The sequence below is a fragment of the Schistocerca americana genome, chromosome 2 (assembly GCF_021461395.2).
Source record: "Schistocerca americana isolate TAMUIC-IGC-003095 chromosome 2, iqSchAmer2.1, whole genome shotgun sequence".
Lineage (NCBI taxonomy): Eukaryota > Metazoa > Arthropoda > Insecta > Orthoptera > Acrididae > Schistocerca > Schistocerca americana.
Genome location: NC_060120.1, coordinates 288,893,431 through 288,912,816, shown reverse-complemented (window position 1 = coordinate 288,912,816; position 19,386 = coordinate 288,893,431). Strand labels below are relative to the sequence as shown.

General features: G+C 38.2%; 1 protein-coding gene across 1 annotated transcript in view; it reads right to left on the bottom strand.

Moving 5' to 3' along the window:
* Positions 1–19,386, bottom strand: part of LOC124593964 — a 341,740-nt gene that overhangs the window by 31,477 nt on the left and 290,877 nt on the right. Inside the window, exons 9-10 of the mRNA XM_047132311.1 lie at positions 19,116–19,289; positions 18,768–18,850 (exon numbers count right to left, since the gene is read on the bottom strand). Of these exons, the coding sequence (XP_046988267.1) occupies positions 18,768–18,850; positions 19,116–19,289 (257 nt within the window). The remainder of the gene's footprint in view (positions 1–18,767; positions 18,851–19,115; positions 19,290–19,386) is intronic.

The following is a 19,386-nucleotide window of genomic DNA, read 5'->3' as shown; positions in this document are numbered from 1 at the left end:
TAAATATTCTAATATTGAAAAGAAAGTCACCTGGAATCGCCTACCATATTGAAAATAAGATCAATCCAGGGTATACTGTTGTATCAAGCCTTTTGACTCTTTACTTGCCTGTACTGCAGAACTAGCAGGAACTGTGTGGTCTATTACCAGTTCATTTCTGCTTCAACAGTCCTTGCATGCACACATGTACACCATTGGGGAGAAGTTAGACATGCTACTTTTATATGGTAAATATCAAAGAAATGCTGTCAGACCAGTACAGTGTTATAGGGACACCTATCCTGATTGTTGCTGTCCATCATACCAGGCACTTGCAGGAATCAGTGCAAACAGGCAGCTTCAGTGTCAAACAGAGGACGAGGATGAAGACTGCAACCGACACAGCACATTAGGAAGCTGATCTGGCTATGACAATTAATAATCCACATGGTGGCATGAGGCATATTGCTGAAGAATGTGGGGACAGCCATATTAGTATTGTTTGCATCTTTCATCAACATAAATTCCAGCCTTATTATCTGTCCCTACATCAGGTACTAGGAGGACGTGATTTTGAATGTCATACATAATTTTGTCAGTTTGTCTGCAGTGCATGGTAGATGATGCTACATTTTTCCAGCATGTGCTATTTACCAATGAAGCAATGTTTACGAACCACAATAATGTAAATTAACATGCACTATTGGCCAGCAGAAAATCTATGATGGCTTTGTCAGGTACAACAAAAACAACCGTGTAGTGTAAACATATGGTGCAGCATCACAGGAAATTCCATTGTTGGACCTTACTTCATCCAGAGGTGTCAAATGGAAATACAAATCCACACTTCCCTATGAACATTCTACCAGTTCTTCTACACCACTTTATAAGCAACACTGTATGTGGTTGCAACATGATGACTACCCAGCACTGTCTTCTTATGTTATGATGCAAATACTGAATGAACCATTGACTAGGACAGAATGTCCCAGTACAATGGCTGGCCAGGTCCCCTGATTTGAATCCTCTTGATTTATTTCTATGGAAAACACTGAAAGATGCAGATGCAGTGTATCACAAGTCCCAGCAATGCCAGACACTTTGCATGATTGAATCACTACTGCACACAATGGCATATCATCCAGTGTAATTTCACCTATTCATCTATATCTCGAAGGATGATTGCAATATGCCTTGTATCTGATGGTGAAGAATCTCAGCACATGCTTAGATAAAGTGTAAAACTGTTTTCTCAACAAAAGTATTTACTTTGTGGATGATGTGTCATCATTATTTCGGAATAAAAGTATTTGTGCAACAACAGGTGTTTGAGCACCTTCTGCCTCCCTCTGAGCCTTAGCCACCCTTGCCCAACCTTCCCTCCTGCTCCCCACCTCTTTTCTCCCCACTCCATTCCATCTGACACAACACCTCACCCCAGTCTAACTGCTGAAATGCAGAACTTTTCATAATGTATGAATATGTAAATGTGGAATAGAAACTGATTCCAAATAGGGTTATCTTAAAATTAATTGTCTGGGATTTGCAGTTGATTTAGCAGTTCTGGCAGGTGGTACAGAGGTAGCTTTTTGTAAAAAAAAAAACATAGAACTTAAACAGCAGAAAAAGTGGGAGTACAAACCCTGTTTGAAAAACAGAGGCTTATGGAAACAATAATATCACCATCAAAATTAAGCAAGCTGTATGGAAATGTAAGAAGACAAAGTAACTATGAGAAATCATCCAGTTTAACAGAGTGGGAAAAAGAACCTATACAAAAGATAGATTTAGCATTCCATTCAAGAAAGATGTTTATAATAAGGAAGTCACTGTCTAGAAATACAAAATTATCATTACTACACAGTTACACAGCCAGAATGTACTGATACATCAGAATGCACAGATACATCAGAAACACAGATTTTATTATCAATAAAAGAAACTGAAGACATCAAAAAAAGGAAAGAAAGATTGTGAGGATGATATTAGGTCAGCCAGAGTAGAAAAATTTCAATTAATAAGTAATGCAAAACTATATAATTGTGTAGAACAAAATTAGATGTGACATTAGACTAATGTTGTATGTGTACAAAAAAGAATGGGTCCCCATAAACTGGAAAGGAAAATTGTACAACATTTTTAAAATTATAAAGCAAACCCAACTGGTTTAAGAAAGTACACAGAGATCTAGAAGAAACTGGTATAAATAAGAAAGAAATTGAAAACAAAACAAAATTAAGAAGTGGGAAGATTTCTGCAGCAAAACAATTCCGAGAAGGCAGGGAAGAAAACAGACAGCAGAAGAAAGGAAAGAAAAAAGTAAATGAATGAAGAAGTATGGGAAACTATATAAAACTAACTCAGTGGCTTAAATGGGATCCTGAGCTAGAGGAAGGAAGAAGAAGAAGTCATAGAATCTGTTGTAGAACTTCTGTATTTATAGAAGTTGAATGCAGTGGTCAGTTGGAGAACAAAAGAAGCAAACAGATGAGAAAAATTCTTTTACTAAGCCAATAAGAGTTTTCAGTGCTAAGTCTCCAATGACTTTGAAGTATTACAATAAGTGAGCATTACTAGTTCTGACTTAAAGAGACATACTTTTAAGGGGAAAATCATTTAAAAACTACAGGTTGCTCAGAGAGTAACTGAGATATGCATGTTGGGAATTACTAGGCTAGAAGAGAATAAACTGGTTTGAAAGAGGTGATTATGACTGCCACAAAAATGAAATGGAGGTGAGTGGAACATGTAGCTATGAGAACAGCTGGTAGGTAGACCTAAGAAGTACTTTGCTAAATCCCAGGGGATAAGAAAAGACCGAGACAGCAATCAACTGGAAGGTGACATTAGAAAACATGCAGGAGCAACATGAATGAATATGGCTGAAGACTGTACTTCATGAAAAAGTCTACAGAAGGCCTTTATCCAGCAGTATGTGTCAAATTGCTGATGATGAGAACATAGCCTATAGCTAGAAGAGAAGGCACTGGAAGATGCATGGAAAAGAGTTCAGACAGGGCACATTCTACACAGAATGTGACACACGAAGGCCAGCTCCAGTCAAGAACAGTATGGTGTTACACAATTTGAAAGTGACTGTTTCAGTGTGGCACCATGTTAGAGGACTGAAAGTAATTTCCCAGACAAAATTAGTAAAAACTAAATAAAAAAAGTGATGAAACTGGAAGCACTTTCAAAACTTACAGACAATGCGCTAGACTGGGGCTTCAACCTGACACCTCACCTTTCAGAGGTAATTTTCTTATAGAGATTGATACCCAGGAATACCTTATGGGCAATCTAACAGCTTCATTCTGTCAACACCACTCTCCTACATTCGCAGCATCCAGGACTGAGTTCTAGTCCAACGCACGGCTTTAATCCACCAGCAAATTTTACAAAAGTATACATTCCACTCAAAAGCATACATTCCACTGCAGAGTGAACAATTAATTCTAAATGAACTCTTTGTTAAAAGTGTTTCTGCTCGCCACAAAAATGCTAAAGAAGAATTCAAAAACTTCATGGAAGAAGCCTTAACTGGAAATAAACGTAATGCTGCTTGTTAATAATATTGAGAAAAGACAGAGTGCTACTTAACGAAAAGGTGCCACATTATGTTTCAGACAGGCACAATGAAAAGACACTTACACATTAGCTTTTGGCCAATGCCTTCATGAGAAAACAAAAAACACACACATTCATTCTCACATGCAAGCACACCTCATGCACACAACCGCCGCCTCCAGCAGCTTCTTCTATCCCTTCCCCGCCCCCTCCAGATAGCTGCTTCTGGTCTAAATGTCATATTCTAGTACAAGCTGCTGGAGATGGTGGTCATATGTGCAGGAGGTGTGCTTGGCTTGTGTGAATGACTGTGTGTGCATTTCCTTTTCTGATGAAGGCTTTGGCCGGAAGCTAATGTGCAAGTATCTTTTCATTGTGCCTATCTGCAACTTAACATGTCATCTTTATGGTAAGTAGCAATCTATCTTTTCCTTACACTGGTGATATTCGAACCTGGAGTTTCCACTGTTTCATTAATGCTGCTTGTTTACAGATTTAGTGGATGCATACAATTACAGTGTATATTATGTAAAATCACAAACAACTCAATACCAACCACATGAGAATATACGAGGGCATGCTGAGCAGCAATGCCTCCAAGTTTTTAATGTGAAGATTCTTACAGCTTTTAAATATAACAAATGTTATTAACATCTACATCAAACAATGGTATATCCAGGATGGAATGTAACAATAGTATGAAATGGATAGTTGCTACTCACCATATAGCGGAGATGCTGAGTCACAGATAGGCACAACAAAAAGACTCTCACAAAATGAGCTTTTGGCCAACAAGGCCTTTGTTGAAAGTAGACAACTGACACACATACACACACTCATGAAATGCAGCTCACACACATGTGACCACAGTCTCTGGAAGCTGAAACCATAGTTTGGCTTCAGTTGCCAGAGACCATGGTCACATCTGTGTGGTTGCATTTGCATGGCTGTATATGTGTATCTGTCATCTACTTTCAACAAAGGCCTCATTGGCCAAAAGCTCATTTTGAGACAGTCTTTTTGTTGTGCCTGTCAGTGACACAGCATTTTGACTATGTGGTGAGTTCATCCACACATGGAGCACCCTTGCCTCCAGTATGACATGCCAGATCAAACACCAGTGCTGTGAAATCTGCAACAATTTGGTGCCTCGGGTTCACTGTCATTGATCATCCTCCATACAGTCCAACCTTGACCCCACTAGATTTTCACCTGTTTCCAAAATTTACAGAACACCTTCGAAGACTTCACTTTGCAAGCATAGGTCGGGTTGTGGCTCCATGAACAAAGTCAAATACTCTACAGTGGTGATATCATCAAAGTGGTCTCTCAGGAGAAATGTGTTCATCACCAAGGTGACTATGTTCAGAAATTTGTGACTGGATTGAGGACTTTTCAGTAGTGAGGACGCAGCATATAATCTCAGGATGCAGAGTCATTGTCAGATGTAGAAGTAACTTTGGGTGTGCCCCAGGAAAGTGTGTTGAGACCCTAGCTGCTCCTGTTGTATATTAATGATCTTGCAGACAATTTTAATAGTAACCTCAGGCTTTTTGCAGATAATTCAGTTGCGTATAATGAAGTGTTGTCTATAAGAAGCTGCATAAATACTGTATTCCGTCAGATATTGATAAGATTTCAAAGTGGTGTATAGATTGGCAACTTTGCTTTAAATATTTAAGAATATAAAAATGTACATTTCACATAACAAAAAAACATAGTATCTGATGACTGTGATATCAGTGTGTCATGTTGGAATCAGCCAACTCATACAAATACCTTGGTGTAACGCATGTAGGGATGTGAAATGGAATGATCAGACAGGCTCAGTCATGGAAAAAGCAGGTGGAAGACTTTGGTTTATTGGTAGAATACTGGGGAAGTGCAATCAGTCTAGAAAAGAGATCGCTTATAAATCACTCGTGCGACTGGCTCTAGAATATTGCTCAAGTGTGTGGGACCCATATCAAATAGGACTAACAAGTGATATTGAATGTACACAGAGAAGGGCAGTATGAATGGTCAGAGGTTTGTTTGATCCATGGGAGAGTGTCACAGAGATACTGAAGAAACTGAACTGGAAGACTCTTGAAGATAGATGTAAACTATACCAAGAAACTCTGCTAACAAAGTTTTAAGAACCAGCTTTAAATGATGACTCTAGGAACATACTAAAATCCCCTTTGTATCACTCACACAGGGATTGTGAGATAAGATTAGAATAATTACAGCATGCATAACTGCATTCAAACAATCATTCTTACCATGCTCCACACGTGAATGAAACAGGAAGAAACCATAACTGATACAATGGGGCATACCCTCTGCCATGCACTTAACAGTGGTTTACAGAGTATAGATGTAGAAGCAGAAATACGTAAACATGAAGAATACAATGTAGTATGTTAATAACATTTGTTTTATTTAATAATCTTTAAGAGTTTTCACACAAAAAATTTGGAGGCATTACTTTTCAGCACATCCGCATAATTATGGCTTCATACAAACTTAGTCATGATTATGAGGAATTAAGTCTTGTGTCACTAATTCATGTCTAAGTAGCACAAGCTATGTACAGTTTCAAAATCAATAGCAATGATGTAATCTGACTGACCAAATTTATGCATAATGCGGGAAAATGAAAACCAGAAGTGTGTAACTTACTGGCAGGTATGCTTATTCACTGCCAAAAATAATTAAGACAGTTTAGACATTTTGCAGACTACTATGAAGCTAAATGACAGTAAAACACATCTCCATGTCATTCATGGAAGAAGGAAGACAGGGTTTGGCTTCCCCTTGAAAGTGAAGTCAACAGACAGCGACCCCACACACACGCATGACTGGGAAAGAAATTTGCTATGTCCTTGCACTTGCTTAAAGCCATATTGTGACATCATAGAAAACCTAAACCTGGAAGGGCAAACAGAGATTTGAACTGTCATCCTGCCACCTTGCTTGATATCATTCACCTTTCTTCTGTGAATCCAAATTGTATTGTCCTATAAATTCTAGTGGAACATTTCAGATGTCAGATGATAAGGCAAAAATAATGTAGAAACCACTTTCGAGATGTTCCTGATGGAATGAGACGACTGGAATGGATGCCCACTCTAAGGCATATACTTGGGAAAAGTATATAGACAGTGTTTACAGAACAAATTTTCACTCTGCAATGAAGTGTGCAATGATCTGAAATGTAGTGGCAGATTAATATTGTGTGCCAGAATGAGACTCAAACATAAGACCTTTGCCTTTTGCAAGTATGTGCTCTACTAACTGAGCTATCCAAGCATGACTCATGAGATGTGCTCACAGCTTTACTTCTTCCAGTGTCCCACTCCTGCCTTCCAAACTTCACAGAAGTTCTCCTGCATACCTTGCGGGACTAGCACTCCCTGGACAAAGGATACTGTGGAGAAATGGCTTTCTCACACCAGAGGGGACTGTTTCCAGTAAGAATTTTTGCTCTGTAGTGGACTTTGCACCAATTAATCTGCCAGGAAGATTCAGACAGTATTTAATTTTATCATTCCTCAATTCTCTGTAACTGCAAGGTGTTAACTCACTGTAATTATATGTGTTGCACAATGTTTTATTAATTTTCTGGCATGTGAAAATACATGTAACATGTAAGTTTAATTATCACTGCCTCCCATCTCTGCAAATAAAGGTTTTCAGTTTCTTTCAGGTCAGCACACATAGAGTCCTTGACATTTTGGAAGGCTGATACTCTTCTTTTAGACAGCCCATCTCTTCATACAGTTATTGGGAGCAGTTGACTCGTGTTTATGTGGCCGGCAGTTCACACTCTCTGTGCATAAATGCTCCATGAAAAACACAATGCTCCTCCCATCTTATTGTTTCCAATGCATGTTGCCAAGCTGCACAGACAGTGAAACACATACCACAATTCACAACATTTGGTGTCATGTGTATTTCGACTGTGTTCTTAAATAAAACTGTTCCAGAAACCATTCAATGAACAGATAATAGATACATCCTTGAAATCAAATGTGCTCTCTGCCTTTAAGCTGTGTGGGTGTCAATTTAGCTTCCTGGCCAAGTCTTATGTTGTGCACCTGTTCAGGCCAACACACTGAGGTGCAGCACTGCATCTATCCATCATCTTCCCACATTCACGAGGAATGCAAAAGATCCCAGATGTACAAAAGTCAAAGTTATCCTCCATGCTGTGCAAAAACTTTTTAATTATTGTACCTGCATCATGGCAGCATATTAGTGAGTTTTGAAGTCACTTCACTATTCAGCACAGTTCCACCAAATACTTTCTTGATAATGTGAATTACTATTAGTAAGTTGATGGGATTCCAGTGACCTTTCCTCTGCCACTTGTTGTGGTGGAACTGGAAGAAATCACACTACACAGTGTGATGCCCACTGTAGCATTTCTACAGATACACAGACGATTCTTATTTGGTGTGGCAATACGGGAGGGGCTCCTTCAGCAAATTCTTCAACCACCAAAATAATATTAATTAAAAATCAAATTCACCATGGGATTGAAAAAAAAAAAATGTGCCTCCTGTTTCTGGGTGTCCATGTGCAGAAGAAACCTAGTTGCATTCGGTGACATGCGATATACAGAAAACCCACTCTCACAGAGTTCTAACAGCCAGCAACAATCTGCCATTATCCAGGATGAGAGAGATCTGTATCCAAAGATGCTAATGCACAGGCAAGGGCTTCATGTGACAAAGATAACTTACCAGTGGAGCTCAACTGTTTGGAAAAGGATGGAACATATTCAGAGGATGCTGAGGGCACTGAGATCTAGAGACAATGATGAAAAAAGAAGAGACCAGGGAACTGCCTTCCTATCACATGCTACCACAGCCTCTGCAAGAAGAGGCTGAGCTCCAAATAAGAAGGGGTTCAAGCCCATCTTCTGAACACTTAGAAAAATAAAATCTTCTGGGTGTATAAAACATGACCTTAGGCTTTGTATATCTGGGGTCTCTCACATTCTTTGCAAATGTGGCAAGTCTTACATTGGACAGACATAGTGTTGAATCACCATAAGTTACACTGCATAACAATATTATAAAAAGAATAGTTGCAACTAACCATATAGTGGAGATGCTTAGTCGCAGATAGGCTCAACATAAAGACTGCCAGGAAGTAAGCTTTCAGCCAACAAGGCCTTCATAATATTGTTATACTCTGTCCTGGATTTCCCATTGTTTATTGTTACACTGTATATATACACAATATAAGCCTCAGCCAGGAACATTACTTGGCCCTGGACGAGCTCTGCTTACTGGAGCGACACACTTTCAATTTCAAGAAGATAATTTATCTGTCAGCAATTGGTTTCCATGACAGTATTATTAAGGAGGAATTCAAAATAATCTTAATAAAATTTCATCAATCATGACAATATTTTTGCCGTCAGTACACCTCGGCAACCTGTGTCGGAAGCAATAGGATGGGTGTGACATGACATGATTCATTTTGAGGGGCAGTGAAGGACAGCAAACTCAAGCTGCCAATCTTATAAACATGGGGCTGGGTGACAGTTAAATTGTTGTGGAGTAACTATTATGAAGATTTTAAATGTCAACTCTGCTGTTGTCTATATGAGGTGATGGACTGTGAGACAGTTTTGCCAGAAAATGGAAGGAGAGTATACACCTTATGAAAAGTCACAGTCTCCACACAAACTGATGCTTCATCATTATGACTCTGAAAGCAGAGTTACCAAGTAGATACCATACAATGGAGGCAATTAAGTAGAACATACTCTGCAAATATTTCTTCAGAATATGCACATACATGTAACTAGTTATTATATATTCTCCGTGTAGTTCAAATTGAGGTACTGGACTCTGACATTTCACTGAAATGTTGATTGTCACACAGTAAAGTTCAACATTCTAGCAGAAATGGAGGGTTATACTATCAAATGAACCCGGGTCATAGTGTCATAGTGTTTATCACAGACCGCACAGACTATCTCAATACGCCTCACAGCCGCCCCACTTTCCCACTGAGTGTCACCTATTTGCAGACCCTGTCCATTTCCTCCATGCTCGTTACTCTGAGATTCCCACTGGAGGTCAGATATGCTCGTGCATCTGCAATGAAGAATGTGGATCCACAGCCAATCTATGTGAATCAGTTATATGAATGTAAGGTGTCTATTCTTTCAGACATGTTTAAATCCTCAGCTGTGATACATTACATGTAAATTGAAGGTGGAGAGGGGAGAAAGGAAAGGAAAAGGGTAAGTGGTGTCAGCTGCATTGGGCACAATGTGAAATCAGCAGCAATGAGTGAAAATGTGTTCCTGACCAGGATTAGAACTAAGGATCTTCTGCTTATCAGGCAGTTGCATTAACCACTGCACCATCCAGAACACATGTGAAAGAACAGACACCACGCATTCATATAACTGATTTGCCCAGACTGGCGATGGATCCACCTCCTTCAGTGTGGATGGCTTAAGGCTAAACATTTCAAGAACCCACATGATGAGTTTTAAAACCAGTCAAAAACTGAAAAATCTGTACCACTCACAACAATAAAAAATTGGAAGAACTTGACTCAGTCGGATACCTGGGAATAAACCTAGAACTTTGCGCTGTAATTCTCATATATAATATATAGCAAATAAATTAAACAGCTTTGCATTTGCAATGGAAATTTTAGCCTGTGCCATTGATACGGCCACCAGTAAAATAGCATACTATAGCTACTTTGAATCTATTATTCGATATGGCATAATTTTTTGGGGTAACATTACATGAATTTTAAAGTTGCAAAAAAGAATCATTCGCAACATGTGCTTTGCACAGTCGAGGACATCATGTTGACCATTATTTAAGGACCTAAAAATATAAACTGCCCCCACTTTATACATCTTTGAGATGGTTCTTTTCCTACACAGCAGAGCTGAACTATTAAAAATAATAATAATATTAATAATTTTGAATACTCATACAACACAAGGCATAAAGAAAACTTTATGCTCACCTCACATTGCTTAAAACTGCATGCTCGGGCTCCTCAGTATATAGCCATGAAAATTCACAACACAATAAAAGAGTGTGACATAATGAATATGAAGATAAAAAAAAGGCTACATGATTTTATAATTGAACGATGCTGCTACTCTGTGGAAGATTTCACGAAGGATGAAGTGATACTTTGAGCTGGATCCCTTAAATGGAATAAAAATTTATGATAGTTATAGTAGACATAAATGCTGGAAGTCTGACAAATTTTGAATAAGGAAATTCTCCACAAAGTATTATTAAGTGTGACAAAACCTCAAATAAGCTAATTGTAACCTGGACATGTCTCCAGTACATCAGACATATGTTCTGAAATTTTGTACATTATGAGAGGAATAAAACACATTTCACATTTCACTATGTCCTACCTCTGGCGGGAATCTCATAGTAGTGGGCACGGAGGAAATGGACAGGGACTGTGGACAGGTGGTGCTTGCTGGGTGTGTGGGCCAGCCATGAGGCATACTCAGATGGTCCACACAGTTGCGATAAGCACTGTGTCCTGTGTGGCACAGTGGTTAATGCAACTGTCTGGTAAGCAAGAGATCCCGGATTCAAATTCCCGTCTAGCACACATTTTCACTCATCACCACTGATTCTGGGTTATGTCCTGATGCAGCTGACATCACTTATCCCTTCCCTTGCCTTGCCTTTCCTTTCCTTTCCTTTATGCCCCCTCCACCTTCAATTTACATATAATTTGTAATAAATTAAAATGGTGTGATGTGATCAGAAGACAAGAAGAAAAAACATAGTGGACAGATAACTGAATACTGGAAGAAAAGGAGACAACAATGAATAAGGAATTAAAATTTGCCTTAGTTGGCCCATCAGAGAAGGGAAAAAAGTGGGAGGAGGAGAAATATTCACAGCATGAAACTAGGTTTGCTGTAAACAAAATTACATGCCACTCTTGCACAAAAAATTATTATTCAGTTACAGAACTTTTAAATAAGGATAGAATTCTTTTAGAGAGTAATATGATAAGCTTGTACCATTAGTTGTACAATAGGATTACTTTAGGTTCTGACACTTTGTATGTGTGTCAAATATACTACTTAAATCAAACAATGGAAATCCCAGGATGGAATGTAACAATATTATGAAGAAGACAGTTGCTACCACATAGCGGACATGCTGAGATGCACATAGGCACAACAAAAAGACTGTCACAAAGGACCTTCTCTCCCATTTGCTTCACCTGGTCCTACTCAACCAAACAAGTCACCTTCCTAGATGTTGACCTCCACCTCAGAGATGGCTACATAATATCTCTGTCCATATTAAATCCATTAATGCCAGCTGCACCCGTTCCATACCAAGAAGTCCTTTCCATACAGCCTAGCCACCCATGGCCATTGCATCTGCAGTGACAAATGGTCCCTCTCAAAATATACCGAGGGTCTCACTGAGGCCTTATCCTCCCAACCTCGTACAAAAACAAATCTCCAGTGCCTTGTCTTTCCAGTCTCCCACCACCTCCCAAAGTCTCATTGTCCAGCCACAGAAGAGCATTCCCATCATAAATCAGTACCACCCAGAACTGGAGCATCTGAATTACATTTTCCACTATGGTTTCGACTACCTCTCGTTGTGCCATGAAACAGGAAATATCTTGCCCACTATCCTTCCCACCCCTCCCATAGTGACATTACATCATCTACCAAATCTACACAATATATTTGTACATCCCTATCCCTGCTCCCAACCCCTTACCTCATGGCTCATATCCCTGTAACAGACCAAGATGCAAGACCAGTCCCATACACACTCTCATTATCACCTACTCCAGTCCAGTCACAAATATCATGTATCCCATCAAAGGCAGGGCTACCTGTGAAACTAGTCATGTGGTTTACAAGCTAAGCTGCAACCACAGTGCTGCATTCTATGTGGGCATGAAAACCAACAAGCTCTCTGTCCACATGAATGGCCACCGACAACCTGTGGCCAAGAAACAAGTGGACCACTGTGTTGCTTAGCACACCACCTGACATGACATCCTTCATTTCAATGACTGCTTCACAGCCTGTGCCACATGAATCCTTCCCACAAACACCAGATTTTCAGAATTGTGCAGGTGGGAACTCTCTCTGCAAATTATCCTATGCTCTCGTAAGCCTCCTGGCATCAACCTTTGTTAGTCATTGTCCTCTCCCATCCAGCACCTTCCCTGTTCCCATTCCAGCACCACACAGCCCTCTATTATTCCACCAATGCACACAGTCTTTTTACTTCTCTGATTTTCCGCTACCCCCTTTCCCCTGCCTCTCCCCTGCACTCCATCAACCTCCCGACTGCACCTATCTGCTCTACCCTCTCTCCACCTCGTCCTTGCACACTCTCCAGCAGCACTTCACCATCCCCCACCCCATCCTGCTATCCCACCACATGCCCGCCTCAGCTCCTCCTTGCTCCCACTTAGTTGCCACTCCCATCATGCACTGCTGCTGCTCGCAGTGTGGCTTCAGCTGCCAGAAATTGCAGTCACGTATGTGTGGATTGCATTTGCGTAAGGTTTTGTGTGTGTGTGTGTGTGTGTGTGTGTGTGTTTTGTCATTTTTGACAAGGGCCCTACTGGCAGAAAGATTATTTTGTGACAGTCTTTTTCTTGTGCCTATCTGCAACTCAGCATCTCCCCTATACGGTAAATTCATGACTTGTACTGATGAGTGTCCTTTACATTAAATCAATGTTTTTTTATGTATGTAATGAAATGATAAAATTCTTATTCATCTGCTGCAACTGCCTTTATTAACATATGACATTATTTGATTTTTTCTGAAGGTATATAATTAACTATCAGCCAACTGCAGCAACAGTATTCAATTTTCATTCAAAAATACTTTTAACTTACTGTTCCTTTAGTAATATAGATTCTACCCAGACCGTATCTGCTCTGAACTGAGTAGGTAGCTTTTACTTAGTAAATCATACAGTCCCAAAGTACTCCCGGCCAAAAGTTCTATTAATTCCCTGGCCCCAGCTTCTCTTGAATTTTTGACTGTCAGATGTTTTAATTAGATTAGATTAGATTAGTACTTGTTCCACAGATCATGAATACGACACTTCGTAACGATGTGGAATGTGTCAGGTTAATAAAAGGTGCCTATACAAGATATTACATTACACAAAATATTACATGACACTCAATATTTTTTTTGTTTTTTGTGGGGGTTGGGAAATTAAAATTACCCACTTACTATATCCAAAAATTCATCTAATGAGTAGAAGGAGTTGCCATTAAGAAATTCTTTTAATTTCCTTTTAAATGCTATATGGCTATCTGTCAGACTTTTGATGCTATTAGGTAAGTGACCAAAGACTTTTGTGGCAGCATAATTTACCCCCTTCTGAGCCAAACTTAGATTTAACCTTGAGTAGTGAAGATCATCCTTTCTCCTAGTGTTGTAGCCATGTACACTGCTATTACTTTTGAATTCGTTCGGATTGTTAATAACAAATTTCATAAGTGAATAAATATATTGTGAGGCTAGAGTGAAGATTTCTAGCTCTTTAAATAAGTGTCTGCAGGATCTTGGATGAGCTCCAGCAATTATTCTGATTACACACTTTTGTGCAATGAACACTCTTTTACTCAATGATGAGTTACCCCAGAATATGATGCCATATGAAAGCAGAGAATGAAAACAGGCGTGGTAGGCTAATTTACTCAGATGTATATCGCCAGAATTTGCAATGACCCTAATAGCGTAAGTAGCTGAACTCAAACGTTTCAGCAGATCCTCAGTGTGTTTTTTCCAGTTCAACTCCTCATAAATGCATACACCTAGAAATTTTGAATATTCTACCTTAGCTACCGATTTCTGATCGAAGTCTATATTTATTAATGGTGCCATTCCATTTACTGTGTGGAACTGTATATACTGTGTTTTGTCAAAGTTTAATGAGAGCCCATTTGCAGAGAACCACTTAATGATTTTCTGAAAAACATCGTTTACAATTTCACCAGTCAATTCTTGTCTGTTGGGTGTGATAGCTATATTTGTATCATCGGCAAAAAGTACCAGCTTTGCATCTTCATGAATATAGAATGGCAAGTCATTAATATATATTTTAGTGAAACTGCTTGTCACAATAAACTGTGTGCAGACTGGTATCCAAACCTGGACACTGTCTTACATTGGCAGTGCCCTAATAAAGTGAACTATCCAGGTATGGCACAAAACCTGCACATCCCCAGTTCATTTCTACCAATATCTCCCCCCTACTTAAATCTGTATGTTCTGGAGTGTACTTCAAGGATAACTGCAGTTGACTTTGTCTGTAAAATCAATGTGATTATCTCATATAAAAAGTAACATTTCTAGGCAAACTCTTCAATTAAGACCACTTACGCTTCAAAGTTCTTATAATACCTAAATATGTGAGAGAACCTCTAGTGACTCTCACAAGCTGATTCAGTCTGAAAGCTACACTAATTTTTCCCCCACCTTTAAAAATCATATCAAAACAACTCTAGGCCAGATATTTATGTACTGTCCCTACTAGACCATAAAACCTCTGAATACAGGCTATAGTGTTCACTATGCCTAAGTCCTCTACTACTTTACAAATGTACTCCCTTCAAGCTGCAACAAAAAATACACAAATAAAGTGAGAAGTTACAGGAGTGAAAATACGAAAACTTTCAATGATTTCATAGCAGCAGAAAAATGGAATGATTATTATGTGTTTAAAATTATTTATGATATTGAATCAATTTTACTGTAATGTAGCATGTATTTAAAACTGTGTATTACTGTACAAAATAAGCTTGGGTCTATATCCTAGATCTCCTAGATCAAAGATTTGATGAAATTGATGATAAATAAATAAAAAATGTAAAATAAAAATAATAATTCCACCGTCTCTCAGGAGAGTTATGTTAATCAATAAGTCAAAATACTTAAGACAGAAAATATTATGAAATGGGTAGTTGCTACTCACCATATAGCGAAGATGCTAAGTCACAGACAGGCACAACAAGAAGACTCACAAAATGAGCTTTCGGCCAGCAAGGCCTTTGTTGAAAGTAGACAACACCAACACCAAAACACACACACACACACACACACACACCTGACCATGGACTCTACTGTAGCCTCAGCATCCACCAACTGTGGTCATGTGCGTTCTGAGTTGTGTTTGTGTGAGTATGTTTGTTGTGTACATTGTCTATTTCTGATGAAGAGCGTTTTGGACAAAAGCTTACTGCTGACAGTCTTTTTGTTGTGCCTATCTATGACTCTGCATCTCCGCTATATGGTGAGTAGCAACTATCCTTTTCATAATATTGTTATTAGTCCATCCTGGAGAAAGTTATATCACAAGCCAAGCGAATGGCAAATGATAGTGTGTGGCAACATCCTCAAACAAAGCAAAGGCAGTGTGGAGTACCATAAGAAAAACCAATTGTCTCACGAACATGTAACCAAAACTCTGATCCACAATCCTAGAGTCACTAACCCATGAGAAGTTGCAAATATATTCCACAATTACTACGAAGTGTTGTAAAGAAACTACTACAAAGTATAAAAATTACTGCAAAGTATCAACTAATACAAATCCAACAGACAAAACAAAATAAAATCTTCTGTAGAATTTACGATCTTCTGGGAAACAACTGCTGATGAAATTATATGAACCACAAGAACCTTAAAATAGACTACTGATTGGAATTGATGGAATCCATGATATTATCATAAAAAACAGCATAAAAAATATCTACCCCACACACTAATGCGTACAATTCATGGTTAATGACAAGAATATTTTCTGATTGTATGAAAGTGGCAAAATTTGTCCCAATTTTAAAGAAAAGTGAAAAACTAATGTGCAAAATTACAGAGCCATATAATTGTTACCTGTGTTTGGTAAACTTCTGGAGAGATTAATTCATCAAAGATTAATTAATTTTATTGGAAGAAACCAGCTTCTCTCTGATGCTCAGCATGGCTTCAAGAGAAATAAACCCACAACAACTGCTATATACGAGCACCTACATTACATCCTAGATGCTCTAGACAAAAAGCAGTTGGGATCTTCCAAGATTTGTGAACAGCATCTGATGTCATACACCACAAAATTCTACTACACATACTGCTTCAGACTGGGTCAGTTCATGTTCCACAAACAGGAAACAATAAAATGCAATGTTCAAGGACATATCAAAACATATCATCCAACTATGGTGATATTGCACAAGATGTGCCACAAGGCTCAATACCTGGAACAATTCTGTTCCTTCTTTACATAAACAACTTACTTTAAATAACTTTGACCTTAGGATGGCAATGCATTCACATAACACAAGAAATGGACATACAATTGACATCCTGTTTGCCAGACTATCAAAGATTCACTGCAGTTATAAGTATCTAGCACCCACATTTTTAAACAAATTACCCAAAAGTGCACATTATATGCCCTTGGATAAATTTAAAGTAAAAGTAGCAAAATGGATAAAAAGTAAAGTATTTTAAACAGTTCAAGAATTTCAAGAGAGTGTAATAAATGATATTAAATTTTGACGGTACATTTTGTGAAAGGAATATATATTACAAAATTAGAAATATAAGATTATGCAGGCAATTTGTCTTGTCAAATATATGTATACTTAGATGTACACAATGTCTCTGTAACTTTTATTATATGACACCGATTACATGTAAAATGTTTAAAGGTGAATAAATATGAATATAAACATGAGTGCCACTACCAGCACACACTTTTCAGATGGTGCTAGTATCCTTCTTACTAGTAGAAATGTCCAAGAGCTCAAAGAGTCCATAACTGACAGTGCAGGTGAGTTGGGTGATTGGTCTGACAGAACTAATCTGACAGTCAACACAAAGAAAATCACCTTCCTCAACTTTCCTGTGAGAAACTAGAAATTTATGCCTGGTATGAAATTACATGGCTCTGAAAATGTCAGAAAAAAGATTTTTAGGCCTGTGGATCCAGGACAACTTGCAATAGTAAAGACACATCAGGAAAGCTAATAGTAAGCTGAACAAAGAGTGCTATGTCTTGTGCATCCTCGCATAATGCACAAGCCCGGAGGTTATTCACACTGCTTACTATGTACAATTCCATAGTGTAGTGCATTACGGTACCATATTCTGGAGAGACTTTAAACACAGCTCAGACATGCTCCTCAATCAGAAGAGAGCTGTGAGAGTAATGAACAGGGCAAAGCCAACTGACAGTTGCAGATCTTTCTTCCAAAAGAATGTCTATGTATTAGAAATGTATAGGTTTGTAAAAAATAATATTGCAAAACTCAGCAAAATGTGAATGGTACAAGACAAAAGATGAAATTCCGTGTTCAAAAAATGAGTACCTCTGTCTTTAAAAATTCACCACTTAACCAAGCATTCAACTTTACAACAGTTTGCCATCAGATATAAAAACAGGAAGTCTCTGACATTGTTTAATAAAAGTACAAAAACCTTCTTGCTTGATCATTGCTTTTACACTGTATCCAAATTTTTGGTCAATATGTGTGGAAAGAAGTACAAAATCAACTGCAGGAATGATTTCTGTAAAAGAAATAAACACTAATGTAATATGTAAAATAAGGAAAAGGCAACCACTCTCCTATAGCGGATCAATATGTGGAGCATACTAATACATAACAAAAAACTGCATTCACGCTGGCTTTCACACTCTAGCTGCTTTTCCAACAATAATACACACAGAAAACACACAGACACCTAATGCACACTCCTGTGGCCATGGCAAGATGTGCAAGAAAGTTTTGTTTTTACACCATCTCCAACTACGAAAACTGTGTCTTTTACTTTGAGTGTGTGTGTGTGTGTGTGTGTGTGTGTGTCAGAGAGTGAGAGGAGAGTGGACTAGTGGGGACGTAAATGAGAAACTGTAATATCCTTGTAATAAGTTTTAATCCGTAACTATGCCAGGTATTTGTTTTGTATATGTGTGAGAGGGACACGAAACTAAAATAAAACTGTAATAAATAATAACTATATAAAACCATGTTTTTAAATCCTCATCAAATTAGCTCACATCATCAAACCATCATCCCACACTATGAATTGTCCAGTATCAAATGTACGTTCTGTACATCACAATGTGCATGTGCTGTACAAAAATGATTCTGATAACAAATGAATAAACAAACAATATTACATTACACAGCAAGAAAAATTTACTCACAGATCATCCTGTTGCTCATTGCCCCCTTCTTCAGCTACAAGAAGCTCATACTCTTCAGCTGCGTACCGATCCCAGTCAGACAGCTATTAAAGTAATAAAAAGTGTTGTTATTTAAGTATGAGAGTGGTAAATTAATAAATTAAATGACAGTTTAATAATCCAGCTGAATAAAATCTTTTAAATGTAGTCATTAATAAAAACCAGTTTATCACTTACTTGTTATTGCAGCTCAACCATTGTAGTGAGCACATCTCTTAAAAATTATCTATCTCTGGTACACTATATTAATGAAATCTATCTTTACTATTGTAAAATAATATAAAAGTAGGCAAGGGAGGAAAATCTTACTTCATGGCCATCAGTATCATGATCTCGTTGGGAAGCAAATGGATCCCTCTGCTCGTGATCCAAATATTTTTCCAAATTAAAAAATGTATCAAAAAATATAGGTGTCATCTTACAGCGCTTTAGATCTGCCAGGGAAATTTTTCCTGGTATTGCTGGATGAATCATATCCAGCATCTGCAAAAAAAAGAAAGCATAAAACTGCAATACATATTTAACAGATTTCTTAACAGACATAGCCGTACCACAGGAGAATTCAATTGAGAAAACTAAT